At 40.7% G+C, this 24386-nt stretch overlaps 3 protein-coding genes across 9 annotated transcripts in view; all 3 read left to right on the top strand.

Moving 5' to 3' along the window:
* The first annotated feature begins 784 nt into the window (after positions 1-784).
* LOC148323603 (uncharacterized) lies at positions 785-1765 on the top strand. Its single transcript, XM_088314495.1, has one exon. The coding sequence runs from the start codon at positions 785-787 to the stop codon at positions 1763-1765; it is 981 nt and encodes a 326-aa protein (XP_088170621.1).
* A 1776-nt stretch (positions 1766-3541) lies between these two features.
* On the top strand, positions 3542-12887 carry kansl1l (KAT8 regulatory NSL complex subunit 1-like). 2 transcript variants are annotated; one of them, XM_088314517.1, is made up of 15 exons: positions 3542-3705; positions 3930-4661; positions 5760-5901; positions 6002-6154; positions 7050-7150; positions 7608-7767; positions 7892-7985; positions 8529-8645; positions 9622-9762; positions 10166-10236; positions 10496-10584; positions 10704-10767; positions 10858-10970; positions 11193-11301; positions 11471-12887. In XM_088314517.1, exons 2-15 carry the CDS (start codon positions 3958-3960, stop codon positions 11663-11665), a joined length of 2253 nt encoding a protein of 750 aa, XP_088170643.1. In that variant the 5' UTR covers positions 3542-3705; positions 3930-3957; the 3' UTR covers positions 11666-12887. The 2 variants fall into 2 exon arrangements, with proteins under 2 accessions (XP_088170643.1, XP_088170642.1); XM_088314516.1 differs by having other exon boundaries at positions 11190-11301.
* A 509-nt stretch (positions 12888-13396) lies between these two features.
* map2 (microtubule-associated protein 2) overlaps positions 13397-24386 on the top strand; it is a 40719-nt gene continuing 29729 nt past the window's right edge. For 4 of the 6 annotated variants that reach the window (XM_088314515.1, XM_088314514.1, XM_088314513.1 and 1 more), the window contains exons 1-2: positions 13397-13480; positions 21933-21985. The gene's annotated coding sequence lies outside the window, so the exon portion shown is untranslated. Of the gene's footprint in view, positions 13481-21932; positions 21986-22146; positions 22163-24386 lie in introns of those variants that run through there. The other 2 variants (XM_088314511.1, XM_088314512.1) reach the window with 2 other exon arrangements.

Below are 24386 nucleotides of genomic sequence, written 5' to 3'. Positions count from 1 at the left end.
TAAACATTCCAAAATGGATTGGCTGCCGCCTCGGAGTGCAGATAAAAAATACTCTGAAAGGAAGTCACTTTTGAGAGGAACGTGAACGGAATAATCTTCAATGGGGAGTAAGTCGGTGGTCGGGTTTTAACATAATTTTCATATGCCGAAGAAATAAACTTAAAACAAGCTGCGTGGCTCGACTGATGCCCGGAGGCACTCGATACTAACGCTCACCCGAACACACGGACTGATTGAACGGTTAGCCGCTTAGCCTCGTGCCAGCCGGGGCCGACAACAGCCAACTCTTTTGAGTCCCGTCCCACTTGCACCCATTCAAAGTCACAGATACTACAGTATGCGTGCGGATCATTGACAAAAATAAGACCTGCACCTCACATGCATATTTTGTATTCGTATAATGCTAAAAGCTCTAAAAAAAAAAATATCACAAGGATTCTCGAATGATGGGCCACGCTATAATAAAATATCGTCGCCTACAAGCCAACGCGTGTTTGTCTGCAAGTGGCAATAATCAAAGATTGTGTCACAAACAGGAAGCCGGGCGACATGTTTTCCATATTGGCCTCAACTACCGTGACCAAGTTGAGTACATCAGCAGGTCAGCTCCCTCTCGGCAGGGAACGCACCATTAATATTTCTTCCGACGGGGCTGCCTATTATGTAAATGCGCGTTAACGTCAGTCGTCCGCTTTCCCTGTCAAGTCGTCTATCACGAGGCGCGGGTAATCGACAACGTTGACGAACGTCTACGTTTGATTCGTTTGACATTTTAACGGCAACAATGGATGACCAGATTGATATCACTAAGCTGGTATTCTTTTTAATCAACAGCCCGCTCGTCCTTCTCAGCCTCGCCGTGAACTTTTTCTTTCTATTTTGCTTGGCCAACCCGCAAGGCAACAGTAAAAGACTCAAGCAGCCTTTGAAGATTCTCCTGGAATATATCATGTGGTGTTCCATTTTCTATTTAGTCATCTTAATGCTGGCCTTCACCTTCAACAATTATCTAACCTTGACGGCGGCGTTCGCGCTGGGGTTGATCATGCAGTACTCCGTGCACAACAGCATGAGCGCCTACGTATGGCTCAACTTCTCCTTCTTCATCCAGATCGTCCCCGCACGATGCGCTCTGTTCATTTGGCTGAAGAGAAACCTCAAGGTTGCCATTTTCATGGTTTGTCTTCTCGATCTCGTGATTTTGTTCGACAACTCGGCTGTTCAAATTGTCATTATTCTAAGTGACGGCCCTCCGCTTCTCTCTTTTACCAACGACACGACGATAGAGACCCAGAGTGACGGCACGTCCCCCGTTTTCCTGATGAGTCTCATTCATTTCATCATCATCTGGGTTTACAGATTGACCATTTTGTGTTTTAACATCGTTACCAGCTGTGTGACCCTTCGATACCTGCAAGGTCATATGAAAAGTGTGGCAAAGAACGGCATTGCATTCCCCAGGGCAAGACTTCGGACTCACTTATGGCTCACGGTGACTGGAACTTCGCAATGTGTCGTCTTTTGTTTCTGTTCGAGTTATTATTTTCTTGATACTTTCACCCTGTTGTTTTCACAAAATTTCTACATGGGTGCCCTTGCTAGTCACTCGGTCAGCACAGTGTTTGTATTTTGCACAACAGTCAACCTGAGTATTGGTCAATCAATGTTTCGGCAACGAGTGACGGCTTTATGGAGGGCTGTCGGATCTATGTGCCGGGTTGGCATGGAAACGACTGATCCGATTGGGTGCTCCAGTGGGACGTAATATTGGCAATGCTGCTTCTGATGGTATCCGTGAAGCCACAGAAGGAATTGGATCTTTATGTTGACGTTTCTGTACCAGAATTTGTTGGAAGAAAAATAAATCACTGCAGTTGCGTGTCAGGTCAAAAAAGGGTTGACACGTTGTAAGAAACAAGCCAACAAAGAAGGTAGCAGTAGTGATGGGTAAACGAAGCTTTAAATCTGCTTCATGGACCAGTTGTAGTATTTTTGGACTCCTGTAGATGGCACTCTCTCTTCGACTTTGGGCTGAAAGCACACTCAATTGCCATCTTTTAAAGCCTTTATTTAAACCAACTGCCATCTAGAGGACTCCAAAATTCAACAGCTGGTTCATGAAACAAATTTGAAGCTTCATTTTCCCATCACTAGTTGGCAGTAGAACGTGGAACACAGCAAAGGAAACATTATGACATGATATAATATTTTGCTTGTGTTGTATTTTAAATTAATTAATAGTTTAATGACTGAATGGATGATAATGACTTTGTATGTGCAACTTCTCATGCATCTGGTTTGAGTTTGTAATGTTATACATCATCTTTTTGAGTTTCTGTCCATTTCAATAAAACAGATTCTCAATCAATGAATATACAAATTGCCCCCCCCCCCAAAAAAAAGTGTGATGCACCTCTCAAAACCACCTCTCAATCACGTGACTATCTTCAATGTTTACATGTCTGAATTGGCAGTCTGCCTGGGAGTCGGTCAGAATGTCTTCAGGCATTAGGTGACTGACGTCTGGCACTGAGTAACCAAATGGTCCGAGTGACGACTGAAGTCTGGGCCACCTGCCACACTCTAAAAGAATAAAAATGAGTTTAATAAGATGGAATGCAAAGTTTCCTTTACTGCCCAAATTTCTTGCATGATTGTGAATGTGATATATCAACTTGTCTTGTATTTGTATTTTTTTTTCAATGAATTGTGTATGCTGCTGTTTTGAATTTCTACAAATGGGCTGACCATATCTGTATCTTCAGGCAATTGTCATTATTTTAGTTAAATACATATCAGAGGTAAACATCAGGAAGGATGGATATTGCCTGTTGCTTTTTTTTTTATTCCTTTGATCATTACATGACGAAATAAAAAACGTCACCTGAAATGCTGTAATCAGATGTAAATGTTGTTGCTAAGTGGTCACACTGTGTTCACACAATTTGAGCATTAATTAAAATCTGATCCAAATTTCATCACTAATTTATGAATAATGATGAACACAATATATGTTCTCCGAGAACACAAGTACTCTGCATACATTGGCGTCATTAAATGGTTGATGCCAATTCAATAGGTATAAAAGATTTCATCCTACTTCCTCAATATGTGTAAAACAAACTCTTGTAAAAGCAGAAGTATTCATTCAACTCATTCACTTAAGTTAAACAGAACAGACTGCGGTGTGTACTAAAAGCCCGCTAAAAATTAAATAAGGCCGTAATGAGGAATACCTTAATAGTCCATGTGGTGCATCATCATTGTTAATGCCCCCTGGTGGCCAGTATCAACCACACATCACTTAAAATTATGTATTCTGAGTATTTATATCGTTATAAAATTCGTTGAAATCAAAAATATAAAAAAAATCTCAAATCATTAAAAAATGGAATGCATGATGGAAATGACAGCGATTGAAAGTATTACGTTTGGGCATTTTGTAGCGGCGGTTGACAATTTTTTGAGTTTTCATGAATGCACCACGATGCACCTCAGTTCTCCCAAGTCGGTGCGCAGGGAGAGGACTTGAAGGCATCACGCCAGTTGTCAGCTGTTCCTCTCACGTCCACTCGCTGTCGCTCCAACTACCAAACAGTCACTGCTGGATACCCGCAAACTTGACAAACGTCTCCGTGGTTGGTTAGTAAAAGTAGGCAACATGGAAAAGCATTACTTGTGTGCCATTCGTGTGGATATACCGACGTAAGTCAACGTTTTTTTTGAGCGATTGTTTTTACCTGAATGCGTTGTGAACTTGACGAGAAAATAATAGTTTAACGACTGTGGAAAAATGGAAGAAATCAGAAAATGATGTCAATGCATAGGTAACATCGAGTAATTAAAAAAATAATAACCGCAAGTTTATCGCATTTAAATGCTACTGATTTTATATTTGCATTCAAACGAGCACGTGTTTCTTCTTGTAGATGGTCCTGGAAGTGTGAGTAGTTTGAAATGCAGAGCACAAAGCTGGACTGTCAGATGAGATTTACAGAAGCTGGACCATTTCAAAAGATGTGGCTGGACCTCTCCTCTGTTCCCCCTCTGAAAGCCACTGCCAGACCTTTGGAGTCCCCACTTGCATCCGAAGGCCATCACACTCTCATTGGCTCCAATAAGCTGATAGGTTCTCCCCAGGTGTCCCCTGCCTTCCCGGGTGTATCACACATGTCCATTGTCTGTAATTGTAATAGCCAAGAGGTTTTTCGTGGGCCAGATGGTGTTGATGTGCATCGCTCGCCTCCCAACACAGTTTCTCCTCCTTATTCCCAAGCGAAGGCAGATCTATATAATCCTTCTCTTACTTTGGAGCAGGCAATGTGGAAAACCGTAATTGTGAAAGCGGCAAAAGAGTCCCATTCCAGGCATGTAAGACTAAACCGCCGAGCCCAGAGGTTGAAAAGGAGGATGCAGACCTTGCTAGGGGAGATCACCTCACTTCATCGCAGCCAACAGTTAGATGGACCGAGAAAAATGTGTGTTTTAGACTCAAGAGACCTTGAAACGCTTCCCTCGAGAGACCTTTCCTCCAAGGCTCCTTCATTCTTTAAGCGGACACTTCTCAGACACCTTCATCAGGATCTGGACTCCGAGGCCACGGCCAGCAGCAGTTCTGACGAAGCGCAAGATGAGGTCAGAATGCGTAGAAGTGCCAACACGTGAGTATCAAGAAAGTGGACAAGTGAAAACAAATTGGATGCATTTTAAGCTTAATAGCAATTTTCTAATGGCAACACGAATGGCTCAGTAACAGATCATTAGATTATTAACTGTGAGGAAAATTGCATTGAAATTCTTTCAAATTCTATTGTATGTTCAGATCATAGCTTTCGTGTTGTTTGTTACGTTACACTCTGTCAAATTTATTTTCATTGGCCTCTGCACAAGATTTCAGCATCTCCTCCCAGCCTATGGAGAGTGTGACACATTCTAGCCATGTTCATACTTTCAGGATAAACTCGTAACACATAAATATACAAAAGAGAAAATTATGAAAAATCACCTCTGCAGCCATAATGTGCTTTTGTTGTCGTTTTCTTCCTGCAGATGGAAAATGCGTGTCTAGGTAACTGTGTGAGTCTCTACAATGGCTTGGCTAATAGTGTGACTTATGTCGACATTCAAAATGCGACTTGGGAAAAAAAAATACTGCAGCGTTAAAGGAGTTGACAGCTCCATGTATAGACAACATATTCTTTGTCTCACTGCAAGGAACTAAATCAATAAAACATTATTCACACAGAAAAGGCAAATAGTCACAAAGGCAACTCTGCATTGATTTATTGAACAGGGCAACATTTCAGCGCCAACTCGATGCTCACTTTTGTTGAGGATTGACTTTTGCCTATCGAGAAAAGAAAAATTGACCAAAAAAAAAAAAAAAATCAACAATAGCATTTATCTTTACATAAATCTCCACATATTCTTCCATGAAGCCATACGTAAAAATTCATTTACTTATCTAATTTTCAAACAAAATGGGCTAAGTGCCGGTGGCGCCTCTCCACAGTGACCCGTTTATCTACGCTGCAACAAACACAATCAATTCACAACAATGTTTTTGGCAAGCTGTGATTGGTTCGCACTTCTGCGTGCCTTTTGTGGCACCGGCTTCAGCAAGAGATCGTAGCGCCCCCTCAAGCTTTTATGATTTATATAGTAGTAGTCGAGTACAGTAAGGGTTTCTATTTGTCGTCTTGCTAGAAGAAAAAAACCAACTAATATTTTGTCCTTTTCCATGTCACCCTGCACTGCAGATGCCGCAGCTGTGAACGCAAGTGGCTGGAAGAGAGAGCAGAAATTGGCAGCAGATGGACTTGGTTGCAGCTCCGTCTGGCGGACCTTGAGGGAAAGCTGGAGCGACTTGGGGAGCTCCACGAAAACATCCGCTCCAGTAAAGTGAGTGTCAACGGTAGTTGTCACACTGCACAATTTTGAGGCATTTGCTGCGCAGAATATTTTTTGGGGTGAGTCAAAATGTTTGATTCGTGTGTCAAAGGGCGGCGTGGTGCTTGCGGAGTCCCAACCACCCACGGACGGGCAGATCCAGCAAACCCTGTTAAAGGATATGTCGGGTCTTTCGCGCTCTGCCTCAGACGCCGACTTCGAATCATGCAGCCCCGGTCGTCTTCTTTGCCATATTGAGCGACAGGTACGTTTGTCCGCTTAACTTGCTCGCACAAATTGCACGTTTTGTGCTGTGTGCTTTACTTTAGCCCACAACTCCGTGTTTATGTGTGAGCCATTTCAATATTCTGGTGAAAATATGCCATGTTTAATTTGTCACTTGCTGTCGACTGAAAATGACATCACAGTTGCGCAGAGCACAGGTAAACAACCAATCAGGGCTCAGCTTCAGAAAACAGGTGCGCTGTGATTGGTTATGGCGAAAAACGGGTGGATGTTGCCGCTTTACTCATATTCCACTAAGGTAATTACAATCAGAATGCCTTGTTTCGACTAGTTGGGGCGCTTACAACGTATTAAGTGTAAAACAAAAAAAAAATTGAAATAAAATAATGAGGAAAAAAAACATATTTTAGTGACTATTTTTTTGTTGTTGTTTAATCATACGTGGCTGACGTATGCAGGAAATGTCGAAGGCATCTTGTGCTTTTACACTCGGCAGCCGACAATAGCTTTTTGCTCCAGCTTTAACTGCGCACATGGCTACTGTAAATGTCAATAATGTGCTCACTCTAGCTGCGTTTCGCTCTGCTATCCAGTAAAATAATTGATTTTAAAACAGAAATCAATTGAAAGGAGCTGAGGTAAACGTGACGGTCGGCCTTGCGAGGGAGTAAAAGCCAAACGAACAGATGTTTTTACTTTGGGAATACAAGTGCAATAATTACTCTTTTCATCAATATCAACTCCGAAAAACTGTGTAACTGCTATCTTCACTTTTTGTACGCCACACACGTTTTGTTTTTAGGAATAAAATGTGCAAAATGCATGAATAAACATGCATTTTTTCACACGTTGTTATTCAAGGCTGAGATTTGTTTTTTAGATGTTTAATAATGGCATTGATGATTTTATTGCAGAGTGCTCAGCTCAGTCACATCGTCAACTCCCTGATGTCGCCTCTCAGCTTCTCACCATCTTCAAAAGAACACATGTGGAAAGAAGAACCAGACCCCTCAAGGTAGAGACGGCACGTGCTTCTCGAAATCTCGAACAACACAATTAGCCGCCCCCCCACAGTGTGCAACTTAGTTTTCCAATTGCCGATAATTTCAGATATATTAAAAATGCCGTTAGAAAAGAAGCAATCCCAACCCCCAAATGATTTTTATAACGTAGCAGTGTTCCCCCCCCACCCCCCATGTGACCTCGCTCGAATCTCCCCTTCATGTATTTCCTCACTGGTGCCTTTTGAACTTGTGGACCGGGAAGATGAAAGACACACTCCAAATAAAAGCCATGTTGAGATTTATTTATTAATTTTTTTATATAGGTGACGCCGCTTTAAAATCAGGTCTTGTTCCTTTCTGTTGGTTCTGTGTGAATAACATCTAAGAGCAGATACCTGGATGATCGCTCTTTTCTTGTGAGTACGAAAATCATCTAGTCACTCATTGCAAGTGTGTGTGTTCCTGCAGTGGGGCCAAAGAAGGCGTTTTCTTTCACTTGGGATCGAACAGGAGTCGGAAGCTCCTCCACAAGTCCGATGTGTCGTGTGTATGTGCCCGGACCAGACCACTGGTCGCCCACCAAAAGCCCAAATTGTTCTTTTTCAACTCCTGCAATGACAGTTCGAGGGTAGGTAACACTGCTACGACGTTTGCATTTCAAATGAAACCTTCAGAAAGATAGATACCAAGATAGCAACTATTTAACACAGTCACAAAATATACTTTTTTAAAATATTTTCTTTTCCTTGCAGGACTTTCCGAAGGCCGCAGCCCCCCTTTTGTGTTCTTGTCCTTCCTCCTGTGATCCAGTTGTCCCCTGCTCCAGCAGGACCAAATACCTCACAGGTAGTGGTAGTTGGTTAAGTTCATTAGTTGGGATGATAACAAAAAAAACAAGAAGGAGTGTGCCGAGTGTTTTTTGTTTTTTTTTCAATAATTTGGCCAAATCAGTGTGTTTTTATTCGGGCAAGTGATCAACCAGATTCGACCGAGCTCGAGTGGAGAGAAAAACAGAACAAAAATACGCTAGTGTTTTGCCGGCATTTGACGCTCGTTACGCTAACAGATTATGTCACGTTTCACTCCTGTTTTTTTTTTATTCAAATGTTGAAGAATGTTCACTGTTCAATGACACTCTAGCTAGCCCTGTGTTCTGTTTGCTGATTTTTATTTAATTTTTTTTACTGCGCTTTATGTATCGGCTCACATTAGGATCTGATTTGGAAAGTGCGGTCTGATAAATATAAATCTAAGGCTAAATCCAAATTGGTCTAATGCTTCATTGAAAATTATTTTGAAACATCTGGAACTTGACAACCGTTTTAGCAGATATTATCCTTGCATGCTACTCGGAAGTGATGTGAAAAAAAATGTTTTGCGTCTCTTTAGAGACGCCACCGAGGGTTCTGGGAAGACAGCAATGGTTCCCAAAACCTGCGCTTATCGATGTCCAACCTCCGAGTCCATCTCGTTCTCACGGATGCAGGCGGCCCGCGCCATACAACAGTAGGTTCTACCTTAAAAAATGGCACTCAGTTAAATTGTGATCTGAAAATAACAAAGCTTGTAATTGATTTTTTTTTTGTGTCTTGTTGTTTTTGTTGGACTTGACTAGTCATATATTTCTGAGTTTTATGATTGATCTTAATTGCCTCGCGGCTTGTGGAAACCTCCCGCTGCGTCCCTCTGAAGCCTCCAGCTGTGTACTAGATGGAAATGGAATCATTTTAGTATTTCAACCGTGTCAGTTTTTGTCTGTGCGTGGAAGTCTTAGCTAATGATTTGTTGACTATTTTTCCCTGCACTTGCAAGCCTCGGCACTTCCAGAGTGTGACCTCAAAAAAAAAAAAAATCCTTTGTTTCTCCACTCCACTTGGACTGAAGACTGAATTAATTGTTGACGTGAGAAGAAAGGAGGCAGACAGTGCGGAAATTGATCAAAAGATGATGCTCCTTGCATCCGATTGATTTTGTGTCTGCTTAAAAAACGACATTCCTCTCCATCGGTAAGAAGACGATCATCAGACAGATGATTCCGCTGCTCCATAGCAACAAAATGAATCGGAGCGACGTGAGGTCAGACATTTAGTAGTTCAATCTGTTGAGATGCTCCTCTGGGTTTGTATTAATTGACTCAGGAATTAATTTTAATCCTCATTCCGCATTTTTTTTCAGTGGACAGGAATAAAATTGTGTTTTTTTGCATCCTTGTTTATGAAAATAGGCTTTGGTGACCAAGACTTGACGAGACATGCCAAATATTTCCCATTGTGGCCATGATTAGACTACAAGTCGATGAAATTGCGACGATGAGAACAGAGAAGCAATTTCCTGCTCAGTAATTGGGTTGAACAGTTAAAGAAGCTTTAGTGCACAATCAACGAAAGCATAAAAATCCCAGCGCAGGAAGTGAATTTTAAGACGCAGGACCGAGAAGGCATTCCTGTTTTGTGTTTTGATTCAGCTCCTGCGTGTCTTCCAGGCCACAGACACAAGCGCCAAGATGGGCCTGGCGTGCGTCGGTCAGCAATCGAGTCAGTTGACACCGCACGGTGTCAATGCAGAAGAAACAATCAACGGAAGAGAAAGCGAAGACACACTTTAAGAAAAGGTGTGCGTAAAAGTAAGTTCTTCCGGTTTCCTCTCACGGATTATTAGTTGGTCTAGAATTAAAAAACAAGTCTTGGTGACCTTTGCTCTGCACTTGGTAATTCAGGGAACAGCTTGATAAAAATAATTAAATAAAAGTGTGCCGGTTGATTTGACTTTGATTTATGTCTGCTGAGGTATTCCAGTATATATAAAAAAAAAAAATCTTACGACACAGCCAGTGGCCATCGTTGCTTTTTTTTTTGTGCCTCGTACAAGACCCCCCTTTCGTGCCGCCTACTTTAGTTTCTTTCCTATTTAATGTTTCATAAGTCTTTGCGCAAAGTCGCATGCAGAAAAAAATGAAATGTTCCCTCACTGAGTTGTACTTTATTTTTAATGAATTAATCTTGATATTAAATGTATATTGTAATCAGATGCAAATAAAATGTTTGAAGAAGAACTGGCAAAGGACTTCATGAAGGTTCCATGCAAGCCATCCTTACTGGTAACACACACACACGCACACACACACACGCACACTTGAACGTTAAATTTCCAATGTGACGAAACTCGTCGTCACCCTCGCTTGATATGTCAAAACCTCCAGTTGATGTCCTGATTTTGTTTCTAATTAAAGTACAAGCATTGAATAAATATTTGTATCCATTGTTGCGTCTATAAAAAATAAATAAATAAATAAATAAATAGTAAACGCGCTGTGGTGAAGGATTTACTCCATCCATTGTGGCCACTTTTCCTCTCAGGGTTTTATTTGGCAACGCGACAACAGGCACGTCACTGTGCCAGTGAGCAAGGCGGAGAAGATCCAGACCAAGCATATTCTCACGCCAAGGTATCGGAGAATACATATTGGTCAGCTGATACTTCAAATGTGAAATATCGTTACAAATCAGATATTACTCTTTAATGAAAATAAATGCCCCCCCCCCCTCCCCCTCTCGTTTTGAACAGTTGGCGTTTTGTCGACTTCCAGTGTGTCGTTAATGAGACTGAGACGGACACAGAGGAGGGGCAGGTAGCGTCTCATGCTTTGTATGTGCGGTTGATATTTTCATTTGTGAGGTAAGGATGGTCCTCACACCGCAGTTTTTTGTGTGTTTTGGAGGTGGAGGTCCTCGCTGATGCGGTCTTTGCTCAGAGACACTTGGCTTTTGAGATGAAGGAGAAATTATGCTCAACATCATGGGGAAGGACATTATGCTGCAGACATCCTACGCGGTACTCTCACACACCCGTTTTCATGTTGGTCAAAGGTTTTTTCGATATTATGAGGGGAACAAATAGCTGGTGGGGGTGGCATTTGTTACTTGACAATGACAAAGAGATTGACAAATGTCGTAAAATATGCTTATTTTTTTTATTTATTTATTTTATGGTGAGCGTTTTTAAAATGAACTTGCATGTCTGCCCCCCTCTCTCTCTTTTCAAATCTGGCAGCAGATTGCATGGCTGTGTACGTGGGGCGTGTACATCAAGGGTGGAGAGCTCCGTGGAGTGGAATTGTTCTCTGTTGGATGCTGATGAACATCTTAGTTTAGAGCAGAGGCCGGTAAGATCAATCAAACGCCGCGTGACAGAAACTCTTTACCACTCTCAGCATAACTTAAAATTGGTTTACATGTTGTACCTTACACAGATAGTTTATTTGAAGCTTATTTTTAAATTAAAAATTGTGGCTAACCATTTGTTATTGTTCTGTCCTCTCTTCTGCCCCTCAGTCACAATGGAAGCTGAGAACTTTTCCTTTAGACGAGAATGAAGAAAAAGCCCTCCTCGTTGACAACGTGGAGACACTGCGCCCTCTAGTGGACAATGCGAGTACTTTACAAACAAGAGCAGCTGAGAAAGTGGTGCCTTACCACTTAAATACAGTACGTGCATGTAATGGATATGTTTCGAAGGGAATTATGTAGCGACGGTGTTGTCATTCCGAATTTGGGGTGTATTATTCGATAATTGCACGTTTGGGTGTGATGAAATTTCATGCCATAAGTCGATTTGTATTTTGCAAACAAATATTGAAAGAAAATATAAAAAATATGAACTGTATGTATTTTCATTTCTCACCCTGTTTTACTTTGGTGAGTTATTTTTTAAATTATATCTATTTTGTAGCATTCTCAATAATTTATTAGCTTTTTTCTTTTTTTTTAATAACTTTTATACTCCAATACAGATGAAGTAGCGAAGTATAAAAAAAGAAACACACACCAGCACTACTACGCCTTAGTCTCTGGGTTGGTCATTGCTGTTATTGACCTGTATTATTATTTGTTAACTTCCCATTTTTTAATTTTGTTTTGTAATTATTACTTCATTCACATAAGTCTTATTATTCCATTGCATTATGCAGATTGATGTAATTGTGGAGCAAACAAGTTTAGACACTTGATAAAGGACTGTATTGTGATATGCAAGCATGTACCACTCGGTTGCGATGTAACAAGTTTTTAAGATTGCGGTTTAATCAGGGGCACCACCAACAGTCACTATGCTGTTTATTAGGTACACCAGGATAATAAAAAAAAAAAAAAAGAACATTTGTATTGAAAGAATCGATAACACATTTTGATTGATACTGTCAGCGAGGTATGATTTTAAGAACATGCTTCTAATTGTGAATGTAGTTTGTCCTGATGTAGTGCCGCACTGCGCAATACTTTGAGCTGTGAAATATGTACTTAAGTCAAGGCGTTAAAGCGATGGCAATGACCTAAGCTAATTGTGGCAGGACAAACGAATGTCAGGTCATTTCAGCAATATACGGATGATTAACATGTATGGAGGTCAGTGGAGTCAAGGCGATCTGCTTCTCACCTGAAAGTTCAAATCTCCTTCACTGCTACCAGGAGCGCCAACAGACAGATGGGAGACAAGATTAACCTTGTCATCCACACAAGTAAAGTCAAATTCAAGTTTGTTCTGCGAAAATAGCATGTTTTGAACCTGACACCTTCTGGTTCCCACCGTAAGTCTGACGGAAATAGTGTTCAATTTATTTTTTCTTAAACCAGACAATCGTTTGAAGGAATCTTATATTTGTCAAGCTATCCTTACTAGATCTCTTTCTTCTGCACACCTAATTGACAGTGGCAGCTGAAACCAAAATATCTACATAACAGCATGACAGAAAAGAACAATGAAGAAAAAAACCCATCTGTAAACATGAATACGTTTCTATTTTAAATGAATCTCTAATTAAAAAAAATCAAATAGTTCATGATCATTTGTGATTTTTTTTTTAGTTTGCCAGTACAAAAAGGACAAAAATTACAAATACTCTACTACATCAGAGTTTTTAAATGGTACTATTGCAAAAAGAAAAGAAGAAAGTGAATTATGAAATGAATTATGTATTTGGACATCCATTCATCCATTCTCCAAGTCGCTCACTCACATGATGTACTTTACAAATATTGTAAGAGCTCCATTTGAAGATAAAAATATGCGATGAAAACTTTAAAAAAGTCAGATGCAAACACACCGTGCAATGTCTGCCGCCTGTTTTTATTGAGCAATTTATTTAAAAACTATTTATCATTGTGACAAAACTTAAAAATAACCGCTACCTCTCGTTTAAGAGGGGCGGTACCTAATACCGTAATGATCCAAAAAGGGCAACAACAAATATGGCGGCGTGAGACATATGCCATTACGGTACATGCAGCCTGCGGTGACTGTGTGGTCTGACAAAGCCGGTGTTGCATTGGGGACGCTGCGCCGAACAGGTAAAAAAACAATTACGCCTTTTTAGTCTCTCACAATTTCAACCAACATCTTGAATTAGACTGAAAAAGAAAGTTAAACGACTGCTTCTAACATTTGAGCAGACTAAACGGTCATCTTCGAAATGTTACTGATTCTTGCTAGTTTGGGCTGTCTGCTTTCCCCCTTTCGTTCAAATTTTTGTCTGATTTCAATCGGAAAAGCTGAGTTCTAATGGTCGACTTGTGTGCGTGGCTCATTTTGCTTTAATCACGCGTGTTGATTCGGATTGAATGCTTTTGGAAAGATAGAATCTCTGCATTGGACCTCTACACCAGACGTACTGCGGGAACTTGTATAATGTCTTGACTTGAATCCATTTATCAATGAAATGAAATCTCCATTTGTACACATATTCAGTGGATCTGATGTTGCACGTGTGCTGAGTCATTTTGTGGTTGCATGGCCACAAAAAAAAGACAAAAATGCTGCCTTATCCAATATAGTGCACATTCCTTTTATAGTTACTTAAAATCAAATGTGGCAGCTCCATTAAAGATTCCTCTAAATGGCTCTAGCCGGATATTGGAATGCAGCATGCAGCTCTCCTACAATTGATGCTGCCTATATTCACGTCTCATTTCCATAAAGGGACTGAGTATTGATTTGTGTGTTTGTGTCCACTGGGCCGCAGTGAATGGAGACACTGTTAATGTCTGATGCCTTCACAATGATGTTGCAATGTATTGAGTCATTGGCAGGGAGGCAGGCGGGTGGGCTCCGCCTCACTGTTTGGGACCTGGCCGATGTATCTGGAGGACGAGGCCGGCCACCTCGCATTCACGTCTGCTTTTTTTTTTTTTCTTTTCCCCCTCACGCAAATTTCAATAACATCATCTGATTAACGTGTTTACAGACGTGACAAATGACCATCAGGTGTGACATGTCTCGCACAGACTGAGCGTTGAGCGTGACGCACACGATTATATAAAAATTGTGTGAGGCCTGTTCCCTTTTATTTTATACAGCATCCTTCCCACAACCTACCAAACTCCCTTTACCCCCATTGAAGGCTCCTTTCCAAAAAGCACGCCCGACCCCCCCCTGCCTCCTGTGTTCAGCAAGTGTTAAAAGTATAAATGTCAAGGTAAAACCTGCGTGGCTAAGACCTGTCTATGAATCACCACCTGTGTCGTGGGCGCTCGGTGTTGTAGGAGTTGGACTGTCAGTCAGCCAGGAGAGACGGTGAAGCTCAAGTGCACTTCTGTTATAATGCAGACGTCGTCTTTCCTCATCTCATCGTGTATCTAATGAGGCAGATAACTTAATGAAGAACAGTGAAGCCCAGTGGAGCTACGTTCCACACCCTTCCATCAATAATCTGTGCTTTACAGAGACCATATACATTTGTTTTAAATATACGCAAATAAAGAAACGACAAGCACATTTATAGAAAATACTTTATTACGATATATTTTCAGTGTACATGTCTGATTTCGGACTTCATTTTCGGACTTGTACATGTTCTCCGCTGTTAGTTAAACCCACATTTTGAAAAGAAAGCACCAGAGGACACTCAGGCGTGATAGTTTGGGGAGGAAAAGGGTGAACCCTAACCTCCTAATCGGATAACTATTGCCTGTCCTAATTGACTTTGTTCCACGTGTGACTACATTGCTGCGATTCTAAGTAGATTAGTGAGTGAGACGATTATTCTATTGATGGGGGGGAAAACGTAACCGGCCCTACTCTCGTTCAGGGTGTGAATCGCTGAGTGGCTCTTAATACAATAAGATTATATAATGGAAAGGAGAGTCGGTCCGAGTGGGAATGTGCCGTTGCCGTTGCGTGAATGAAGTCACATGATAAAAGCTTTATGTCGAAAAGTAGTTTTGATGCAGCGCATGTAGATGCACGTCACGCGGCAGAAGCTTTACTTGTACGCTGTGACATATCGATGATAAGAGATCCTGTTTGAAGATGTACTCGAGGCTTTAAAAACCGTCATGCTCTCGGCATCTTACATCGGTTTTCTTTTTAAAATGTCATCGTTGGTAAAGAGATGACAACAGTTAGACAGTTTTATCTGGGCTGGGTTCCGATTCAGATTTCCACAATCAATTCGCTTCCATTCACAAAGGGGCCGATTCGCTTTTCGAATCCCCGATTCACTTTGATTGATTTTTGATTCACAAGATTTGTGCCAATTTGACTTCACCATGGTGAAGTCATTCTCGGACGAAACAATGTTGCTATCAGTACAAACGTCTGTGCAAAGTAATTCGGTTCCTCTGTGGATGCGTTTGTGTTGATATCAGTGGGTTGATTCTGTTTAAAGGTTCGAATCAAATTCTTCTGAACAAATCTACTGGAGAGACATCCTCTCAATCAAGTGACTACATTTTTTTTTGGGATGAATTAGATGTTTTTGGTCGAACCTAATCTGGCTTCATTTTATTGAATATTGCCAATTGTTTGCATTGCATTTTGGGTTTATAGCAGCCATATGACAGCTCGGAAAACTCACAAGTCAGGTCACTTGTATCTGAAGGCACCACTTTTTAATTAATTAATTTGGGAAATGGATTAAAAAGTTAAAAGACTACATTTCAATCACATGTTCCCTGAATTTATTTAAAATATATCGTGATGGTTTGCAGGGACAAGATTGCCAACTCAGTCATTGTGCAAATATTTGGCCCAAAACTAAATATTCCTCACGAAACAAGAAAGCAGGCAAAGTATTCAAGTGGAGGTAAAATTGCCTCAAAGATCTGCTGAAACTTCACTTTTTCCACATAGGGGATGCTAGTGAGGAATGGATGATAAATGACTCCAAAAATTAAAGGTACCGTCCCCCTCTGCAGATTGCTGACTGTGTCACACAAGATGCTTTGTAGAGTGTGTAAGTCGCCGCTGAGGTGCGTCGATTCACAATGTTTACCATTCTTGAGCGCGTTAGATGAATTATTTGCGCATTGTTTTGAAGTCTTGGAGCATTTTAGGTAGCGAGGTGTCTCTCTTTTTGTCACGTAATCAGCTATGACACCAAATGAAAAAACACACCATAACCACGAGAAGTATTTAAGATTTGTCAGGGTTTCTTCACTGGTACTACTAAAACTATTGAACATTTCTGTCATATTCAATCAGATTATGGATTGAAATATTTTTTTTTTAACATGCTGATTCATTTCTCACGAGAGTTGGCAGATCCGTTTTTGGTAAATCTCAGGCACACGTCTAGATAAAATGGGCTTTCTAAACCTTGAGAACTAGAGTTGTTCCGATCAAGGTTTTATTCTGCCAATTACAATGCAATATCATCCGTGAGTTAGCGCGGCCGATACCAACTCGGATCACATGGATTAGCTACACATTATTAAATTGTAGAGCTGCCCGCTAACGATTATTTTATTAATCGTCGGTCATTTCTTTTCGATTCGTTGTTGATTAAGATTTCCATCCCGGTATTATATAAAGAGGTCATTCTACGGAAGTCTGGGGAACTCTGCAGGTAGACCAGCTCATTCTCTCTCACGGGCCTCATGTCAATGTCTGTGGGCACCACTTGCTTACGTGTCACCCCTGTGGATCTTCGTAGCCGACAAGTACTTAGTCTTCAGGTCCATGGCGAGCTCTCGCAGGTCCTGAAGGCCTCTCCATTATGGAGCTGGAGCCAGATGTGACATGACATTTACATTGTATCACCACTGCCCCGTTAAATACCTTTCAGCAGAGAACATGAGATTAAAAATGAAAAAAAAAAATGAACCAAGAGACTCAATGTGCAATTTTGTTGAGAGTCATACAAGTGTTAATATTGAGACAAAAAAAAAATCATTTTTGTTGTCATACGTGTGTAAGAAGAAGATCACCCCTGCTGGTACGAAAATGCAATAACACCACCTTAACGTTTCTATTAATGATGCATAGTGTCGCTGGAATCTGTGACCTTGTGGGCATTTGATTTTCAGAGCACTACTGTATTTGCGTGACTTGAGTTGATGTCAACTTCTGCATGAGTTGACTAAAATGCCCTACGCTAACATCCACGGTCTTTGGAGTTGCCAAAATATTTCGCAGTAGCAAAAAAGAAGACAATCTCTTCCTGTCTCGCCGTGGTTTAGTTCCAGTGAGAATTGAATTTTCTCATCTGATCGAAATGACAAATAGAAATGCGATTTAAAGGCTTGACATACATCCAATGAATCAATGCGGTGTTTCCTTTTTGAGCAAAACAGAACCGACCACTTTTTATAAAGACGACTGCCACATTTAGAATTACAAACAAGCTTCAGATATGCCCGTAGTTTTTACCCGCCAATTATTTCAGCCCATCGCAATGGAACTAATCGTAACGGAACCTAACGCCTATCCAGATTTAAACCTGATGACGTATCAAATGTAGCTGACGTGCGTTACCTACCCTCGCCCTAACAAAAACCTCACGTAACCCTCTTATTTTAATCCAAAAGGTTCCATGAGGTCGCAGGTTTCTTTAAGCAGCTGACCTAACTTTTTATGCCAAGTTCATTATTACTGGCTGGCTCGCCACTTGGAAGGCTCAACACCCCCCCCCCCCCGAACCCTCGCGACGATCTGCATCAAACTTGCACCACGCCGCGTTGGCCCGAATCCATTCGATTGGTCCGTTACAATGACTTCAAATGCATATTTAGTGAAGTCAGCGTGTTAAGACGTTCTTACTTTATTCCACTGGAAGCCATTTAGCCAAACGGCCTACTGTTGGAGTTCTCCTGTGTGCAAACACGTGCGCAGCCTTCAGTGCATGCACGTCTTGTCAGCAGTCTCTCGCTCTCTTTGATTTGCTCATTGCGGTGTTGAGCCGCATTGTTTTTTGTGCCTTCATCTTGTTTGCAGCTGAGACGAGTCAAGGAATCCAGTGGCAGGAGGTGATTTCCTGATATAGATTTCGCTTGCATGGCACAGTCTTGGAATTACAAGAGCTAAGATCAGAATGGCTGTTTTTTTGTCTATTTTACCGCAAAGATGAAATATTGGCGGTGTGACTTTGGCCCGTGACATTCTGCTTCAGCGACCCAGAAAAAAAAAAGGCCTTGTATAAAATGCTTCTTTACTTACGTGAGGGTCGTGTTTGCTGACTCTCCAGTGAAGTCACGTCATCGCCCTCTATTGAGGTTTTGACTGCCTTGATTTTGGGCTTCACGCGTTTGCTGATTGCCGTGCACTTACGGAGCAGGAACAATGGTCGATTTAGGCGAGGGATGCTCTCACACTAATGTTTTAAAAAGACACTTTCATCCATCTTGGAATCACCATCCACGACAACTATCATTCCTTTTGATACCAACATTTTCTGAATCAGCTAATGCCATTATTAGTTGCCATGGAGACTGACTGAGTTAGGGTGTTGCTATGGAAACTGAGAGGCTGCTCATCACCGCGCACAGCAGGCTTCACCACTCCCTCTAGCAAACCGGTGTTGCACATATACACAAGACATCAGCGCACAATAAACATGAGTTTTGAGTAGGAGATATTTATTTATTTGTTTATTTATTTAAATCGACAATGAACAGAGTGATGGAAAAAGGAACAAACTGAGATCTGTGTGTGAGGGGGTGGAGTGATGATTCATTGGTCAACCTTAATGGATTTATAGTCCCTGACAGTCTGAGGAATAGTAATGAAATCCCCCTCCCCCCCCCAATTGTAATTAAAATAACATCTAATGGTAAAAAAAAAAACTGGCCTGTGTCATTCATCGAAACTCACTTGCAGAGTTCACGCGCAGTGAAGTGAATGTGGAGGAGGGGCATTCCTTGAGAATCCAATTTTTTTTTTCTTACTTTAAATAGCGATTTTTAATACCCGATGCATCGAGAAAAAAAAATGATTTTCATTCCCACTCATAGTATAAACTATTCTGTATTATCGTGAGTGAATCATGAAAAGATTGTGTGACCGTTTATATTATGGGATACCTTAGAAAATACTTTATTCTCTAAAATGTGCTCACTTTATTCAATTGATTTATTTATACACACTTTTTCAATTTACTGTGTAGAATGTGAATGAATGAATAAGAATGCTAAAAATATATATATATATATATATATATATTTTTTTTTTTTAAAGAGAGAAACCCCAACAAATAATTAAAAAAAAAAATCTGTAACCTGCCCAATTCAACTGAAAAGAAAAGATGTTTCAAGGAAACATTGATCCATGGGAAAGGCTTCATTGTAAAACCGTCTCTTCAACCACAATATGTCTACGACTTAATTAATCGCACCGACATTGTGACGGACGATTTTAATCAGTAAAACACAATTAATCATTCATGAAAATGACTTGGCTGCAACTCAATTTTCCAGAAGCCGTGTAATAGGAATTGGAGCAATGGGACGGGAATCAGTAGTCCCTCAGAAAGCAGCTAATGTTTCATTGAGGTGCGAAAAAATACACGCAAGACGATGATGCGTACGCACGTAACAATTTTGATCCGGTTCTCAGAGGAACACGTCTTTGCTGTTTGCTCATTTTTGCTCACACTAGCTCCTCACAGAAAAACCGGACTAAAATTGAGCAATCCAGAATATTAAATTGCAATAACTGAACTCTCTTTTTTTTTTTTTTTAAGAGATATAGGAATGATTAATAATGTAAAAGCTGTTGTTTTGACTCTGGGATTCCAATTCACACAAGCGCTGAATCCAATTTGTTCTGAGTCCCATATGGCATCCTCTGCGCGTGTGTGTGCGCCACACAAGACATACACTTTGGATTACATTCAAGTGTTTGCTGATGGGTGAGTTCGATGTTGCAATTTACAGTACGTATTCATAGATCACGGCGGTGTAAAGATATAGCATGAATGTTCTCAGACAGGACATGACAAGGACAACAACCATTCACGTCTCATTTCCGTTTATATGCGCTGACGTTTCGATTACCGCAGCTTGCAATAGGAATAGGATAGTAAGCTATTGTAAGAATGTGTGTGTGTGTGTGTGTGTGCCATGTAAATACGATGTCACGTCACATACTGCCAAGGAACCCGGAAGGGAGCAAAACAAAAAAATGTTTTGATTCATTTGGCTGATCGTCATTCAAAAACATATTAAGGAAGATTTCTGTTTCGATAAATATCGCAGTCGTTTTTGAAAATACATTTTAGGTCGCTGATATCACCATATGATGAATTAAGAATGTCATCACTGCAATTCCGTCCATGACATGACTTGGCATCATATTTGAGCTTTTTACAGATAAACATTCAGGTCATTTAGCGGATAAAATAACTTATGCCTCCCAATGGCAACTAAGCATTTTTTTTTTTCCCCAAACAGATGAAAGTGCAGCGCGTCAGCATTCGTCCGGCTTGTCCTCCAAAGTTGACCAACCAATTGCAAGTCTTGCGCAAAACCTTTACAGAATCTGATGCCTGTTTATTGAATTGTTAAAAGACCTGATAGTTTCCAAGTTTGCATTTCATGCTGATAATGGAAAAATACTCCGAGGTCAGCTTGTTTCAGATGAATTTGTCTGGATTGATAAAGTGGTCACTGGAGGAATTTTGGACCATTACCAAATTGTTGTGATGGATTAGTTTGCATGAATTTCTGTATTTGACTTGTCCTCTTTAAGACCCACATTTTTTTTTTTTATTTACACTGTTTTGGACTTTTGAGGTATTTAGGCATGACCAGTTAATGGCCAATCACGGCTCACCTATTTTCTGAAGCTGAGCCATGATTGGTCGTTATCTGAGCTCTGGGCAACTGTGATGTCATTTTCAGTCCACAGAAAGGACAAATTGGCCATCCTCTAAAAAGAGATTTTGCTTTTTAACTCATATTCCTCAAACCCAATATTAATCAGAATATTTATTGCAAATATTTTTCGGGGGTTGATTTCCCCGAGTGATCATAAAATCAGAATCTGATGTTACTCATTTTCTGGTGAGTAACATCACAACTCAGCCACACTTGTCTTCTTATTAATCTTTGCAGTTGTTACTATCTGGCAACGTGTGTTGCTATCAAAAATGTTTTCCGCTCTTCCAGCAGCGGCACAACCGGGCCTCACCAGACAGCGCGCCTGCTTTTGCTATGCCCTTAACGAGCATTTCAAAGTTTGTGCGAGCGTGGATGTGTGACAAGATATCCGCGGGAAACTGGATCGGTATTTGACTTGTCACGCTAACAACCACGGACTATCCCAAACCCCGCAATTTCCCGACCTCAACTAGCTCTCATTGGCGCTCCCAATGACTGATTACTACTTTCTCCCCTCCGCTTCCACCTCATCCTCTCTCCATCTGTCCCGCAGATTTGCAGGTGCTTGGTTTGTGTGCGTGTGTGTGTGCGTGTGTATTAAGAGACGCCACCTGCCACTGCACTCCCAAAGGACTAAGAGGCAAATCTGTCTCTCTGCTTTCCTACCCTCACAACTGCTCTTACCCTTTATCCACTGTCACTTTTCCAGAACTCGGATGTAAGCTTCCCCCTGAGTCACGGACCGTTGCAAAAATCAGCCAGGTGAGTCTCTCCCTCCGCTTCTTTTTCAGTCAGCCCAGCCTGATACTCCTTGTTCCTCTCTGCATCTGTATGTGCTGCTGTAAAGTTGCTGCGTCACCGTGCTGCTAAAAGGTACCGTTAGCTTCACCGTACGACCAGTCGCCGCAGAAGCCGTCGGACCACAGCGCTGTTGTGGCTGTATAAACTAATTGTACATGGACGCCACCGTTGCCGTGATGTCACATCTCATGTTGAATGTGAATGTTTGGCTATATGTGTCCTGCCATTGGTTGGAAACCGGTCAATGTTGCATCTAGTGTGTCACCCAGTCAGCTAGGATTGGATTCCGCTCAACCCAATGGAAATGTGTCGATGGATGGATGTGAAATAACTTTTGCCAAATCATTCCTTGCATATTTTAGAGCACACTGTTTGGATCTGACTGGATGTATCCTTTGTAAAGAACTGATTTGGCAAGGCAACAATGCTAAAATATCAAAAAAGGATGGGGATGGTGTTAAATTGAAGCAACACCGTCGTTGCCGTGGCAACCCAACCACACCTATTTCATTGCGCTTTCGTATTGACGCTTATGTTAGCGTTGCTATCACATTAGCCTGAGTTTTGTCAGTTTCTATGGCATGACTCCTTCTTGTGACTGCCTCTGAAATTGCATTGATTCGTGATTCGTTTTTTGTTTCAGACATTTCAAAAATGTTTACACAAACTGCCTTTGTGGTAATCTTGATTTATCTTTGTTATTATGTCACTCTGTTTTCTAGTCATTAAGGCGTTAGTGATATGCTTAATTAATAAGGTACGTGTACATGACATTGTAAAAAGAGAACGGTTTTTGTTTATTTATTTTTCACGTTTCAGTTTTTGAATGGTTTTATGCAAAGAAGATAACGCTGTCAAAACAAACTCCATTCACACACACAAACAACAACAAAAAAAGAATGCCCGGCTAGTTCACATTCAAGCCACAATTGTTTGTCCTTCGGGTTTTTGCAAAGGCTGAATAACCGTTGTTGACCAGAATATAGGTTTAAAATTGCACTTATTCGAGCAACTGTGCTTGTTTTCAAAAATTCAACATTTTAATTTTTTTTTTTTTTTTTTTTTGCAGGCTCAGAAAATGTTGGCGGACAAAACAATTCATTAAAAAAAAAAATCCACTTTTCATTAAAAACTTATCCTTATAAATGCACCCTTAAATGAGTGACACGAATTTTAAACAACAACAGATAAAACGACATCATTCAATAAAGTTTTTTTTAATAGTTTTGTGAAACATATTGCTTCATAAATCAGTCATGTACATGTCCTGTTAGTTCCCCCTTTGAAGCATAAACAAACACGTATACACACACACACACACACACATACAAAAACAAAAAAGACACGCACGCTGTATACTCTGCAGATCGCATTAAAACTGACAGGTGGCTGCTGGATGCGTAGTCCCATGAGATGAACAAAGTGCTTTGATTGTGTGCATAGTCGTGCGTGCGTGTGGGTGTGCGTGTGTGTGTGTGTGTGTGTGTTGGCCAAGCTTCGCACATGAAAATGATGACCGCGGTGATGCTAGATAATTAAAAAAAAAAAAAAAAAAAGTACTCTGTTGCAATATTTTGAGACACTTGGTAGTAATGAAGCTCATGCCTTGTATACTGGGAATATTTTGAATCCCAATGTCGAAATTAACGTGAGCCTCTATATTAATGACTGTAAATTCCGAATAGTTCATATTTAGTGGTATTAGTTTGCTCATCATAGCATTAATTTTGTAGGACTGATTGTTTGGTCTAACGGATTTTTTCTGCTAATGCGCGTAACGGCCAAACCACAGTTGTGATGCGGGGTAAGATGTTTTAAAGATTTGTTGATTTGCGCATTGTCTTCGTGTTTCCATTGTGTGTTTTGCCTCACAGCATATTTAAAGGGCACGTGAACCCCCACATTTTCTTTACAACCATATGTTGAAACATGGCATTCTGATTGTTATTGTATTTGTGGAATATGAGTTAAGTAGTAAAATCCACCCGTTTTTAACCAACTCGGGGCGGCCATTTTGTCGACTGAAAATGACATCACAGGTGCTCCTGACTCAAAAAAAAAAAAGGTGCTCCCGACTCATGAAATGACCAATCAGGGCTCTTCTGTTCTCTGAAGCTGAGCCATGATTGGTTGTTAGCTTAATTTTGAGCAACAGTGATGTCATTTTCAGGTGACAGAAGTGACAAAATGGCCGCCCTGAAGCTAGCTAAAAAGGGATAGATTATGCTGCTTAACTCATATTCCACAACCAATATGAATCATAATTCCATGTTTCGACTTGTGAAGGTGGATAGAACATTTTATTGCAAAGAATTTTTGACGATTCAAGTAATACTTTCAAACAAGGCCTGTATTACAGAAA

The sequence above is a fragment of the Idiotropiscis lumnitzeri genome, chromosome 14, assembly GCF_059441095.1.
Source record: "Idiotropiscis lumnitzeri isolate Australia: NSW breed Sydney's pygmy pipehorse chromosome 14, RoL_Ilum_1.0, whole genome shotgun sequence".
Taxonomy (NCBI): Eukaryota; Metazoa; Chordata; class Actinopteri; order Syngnathiformes; family Syngnathidae; genus Idiotropiscis; species Idiotropiscis lumnitzeri.
This window is presented reverse-complemented; position numbering and strand designations above follow the sequence as displayed.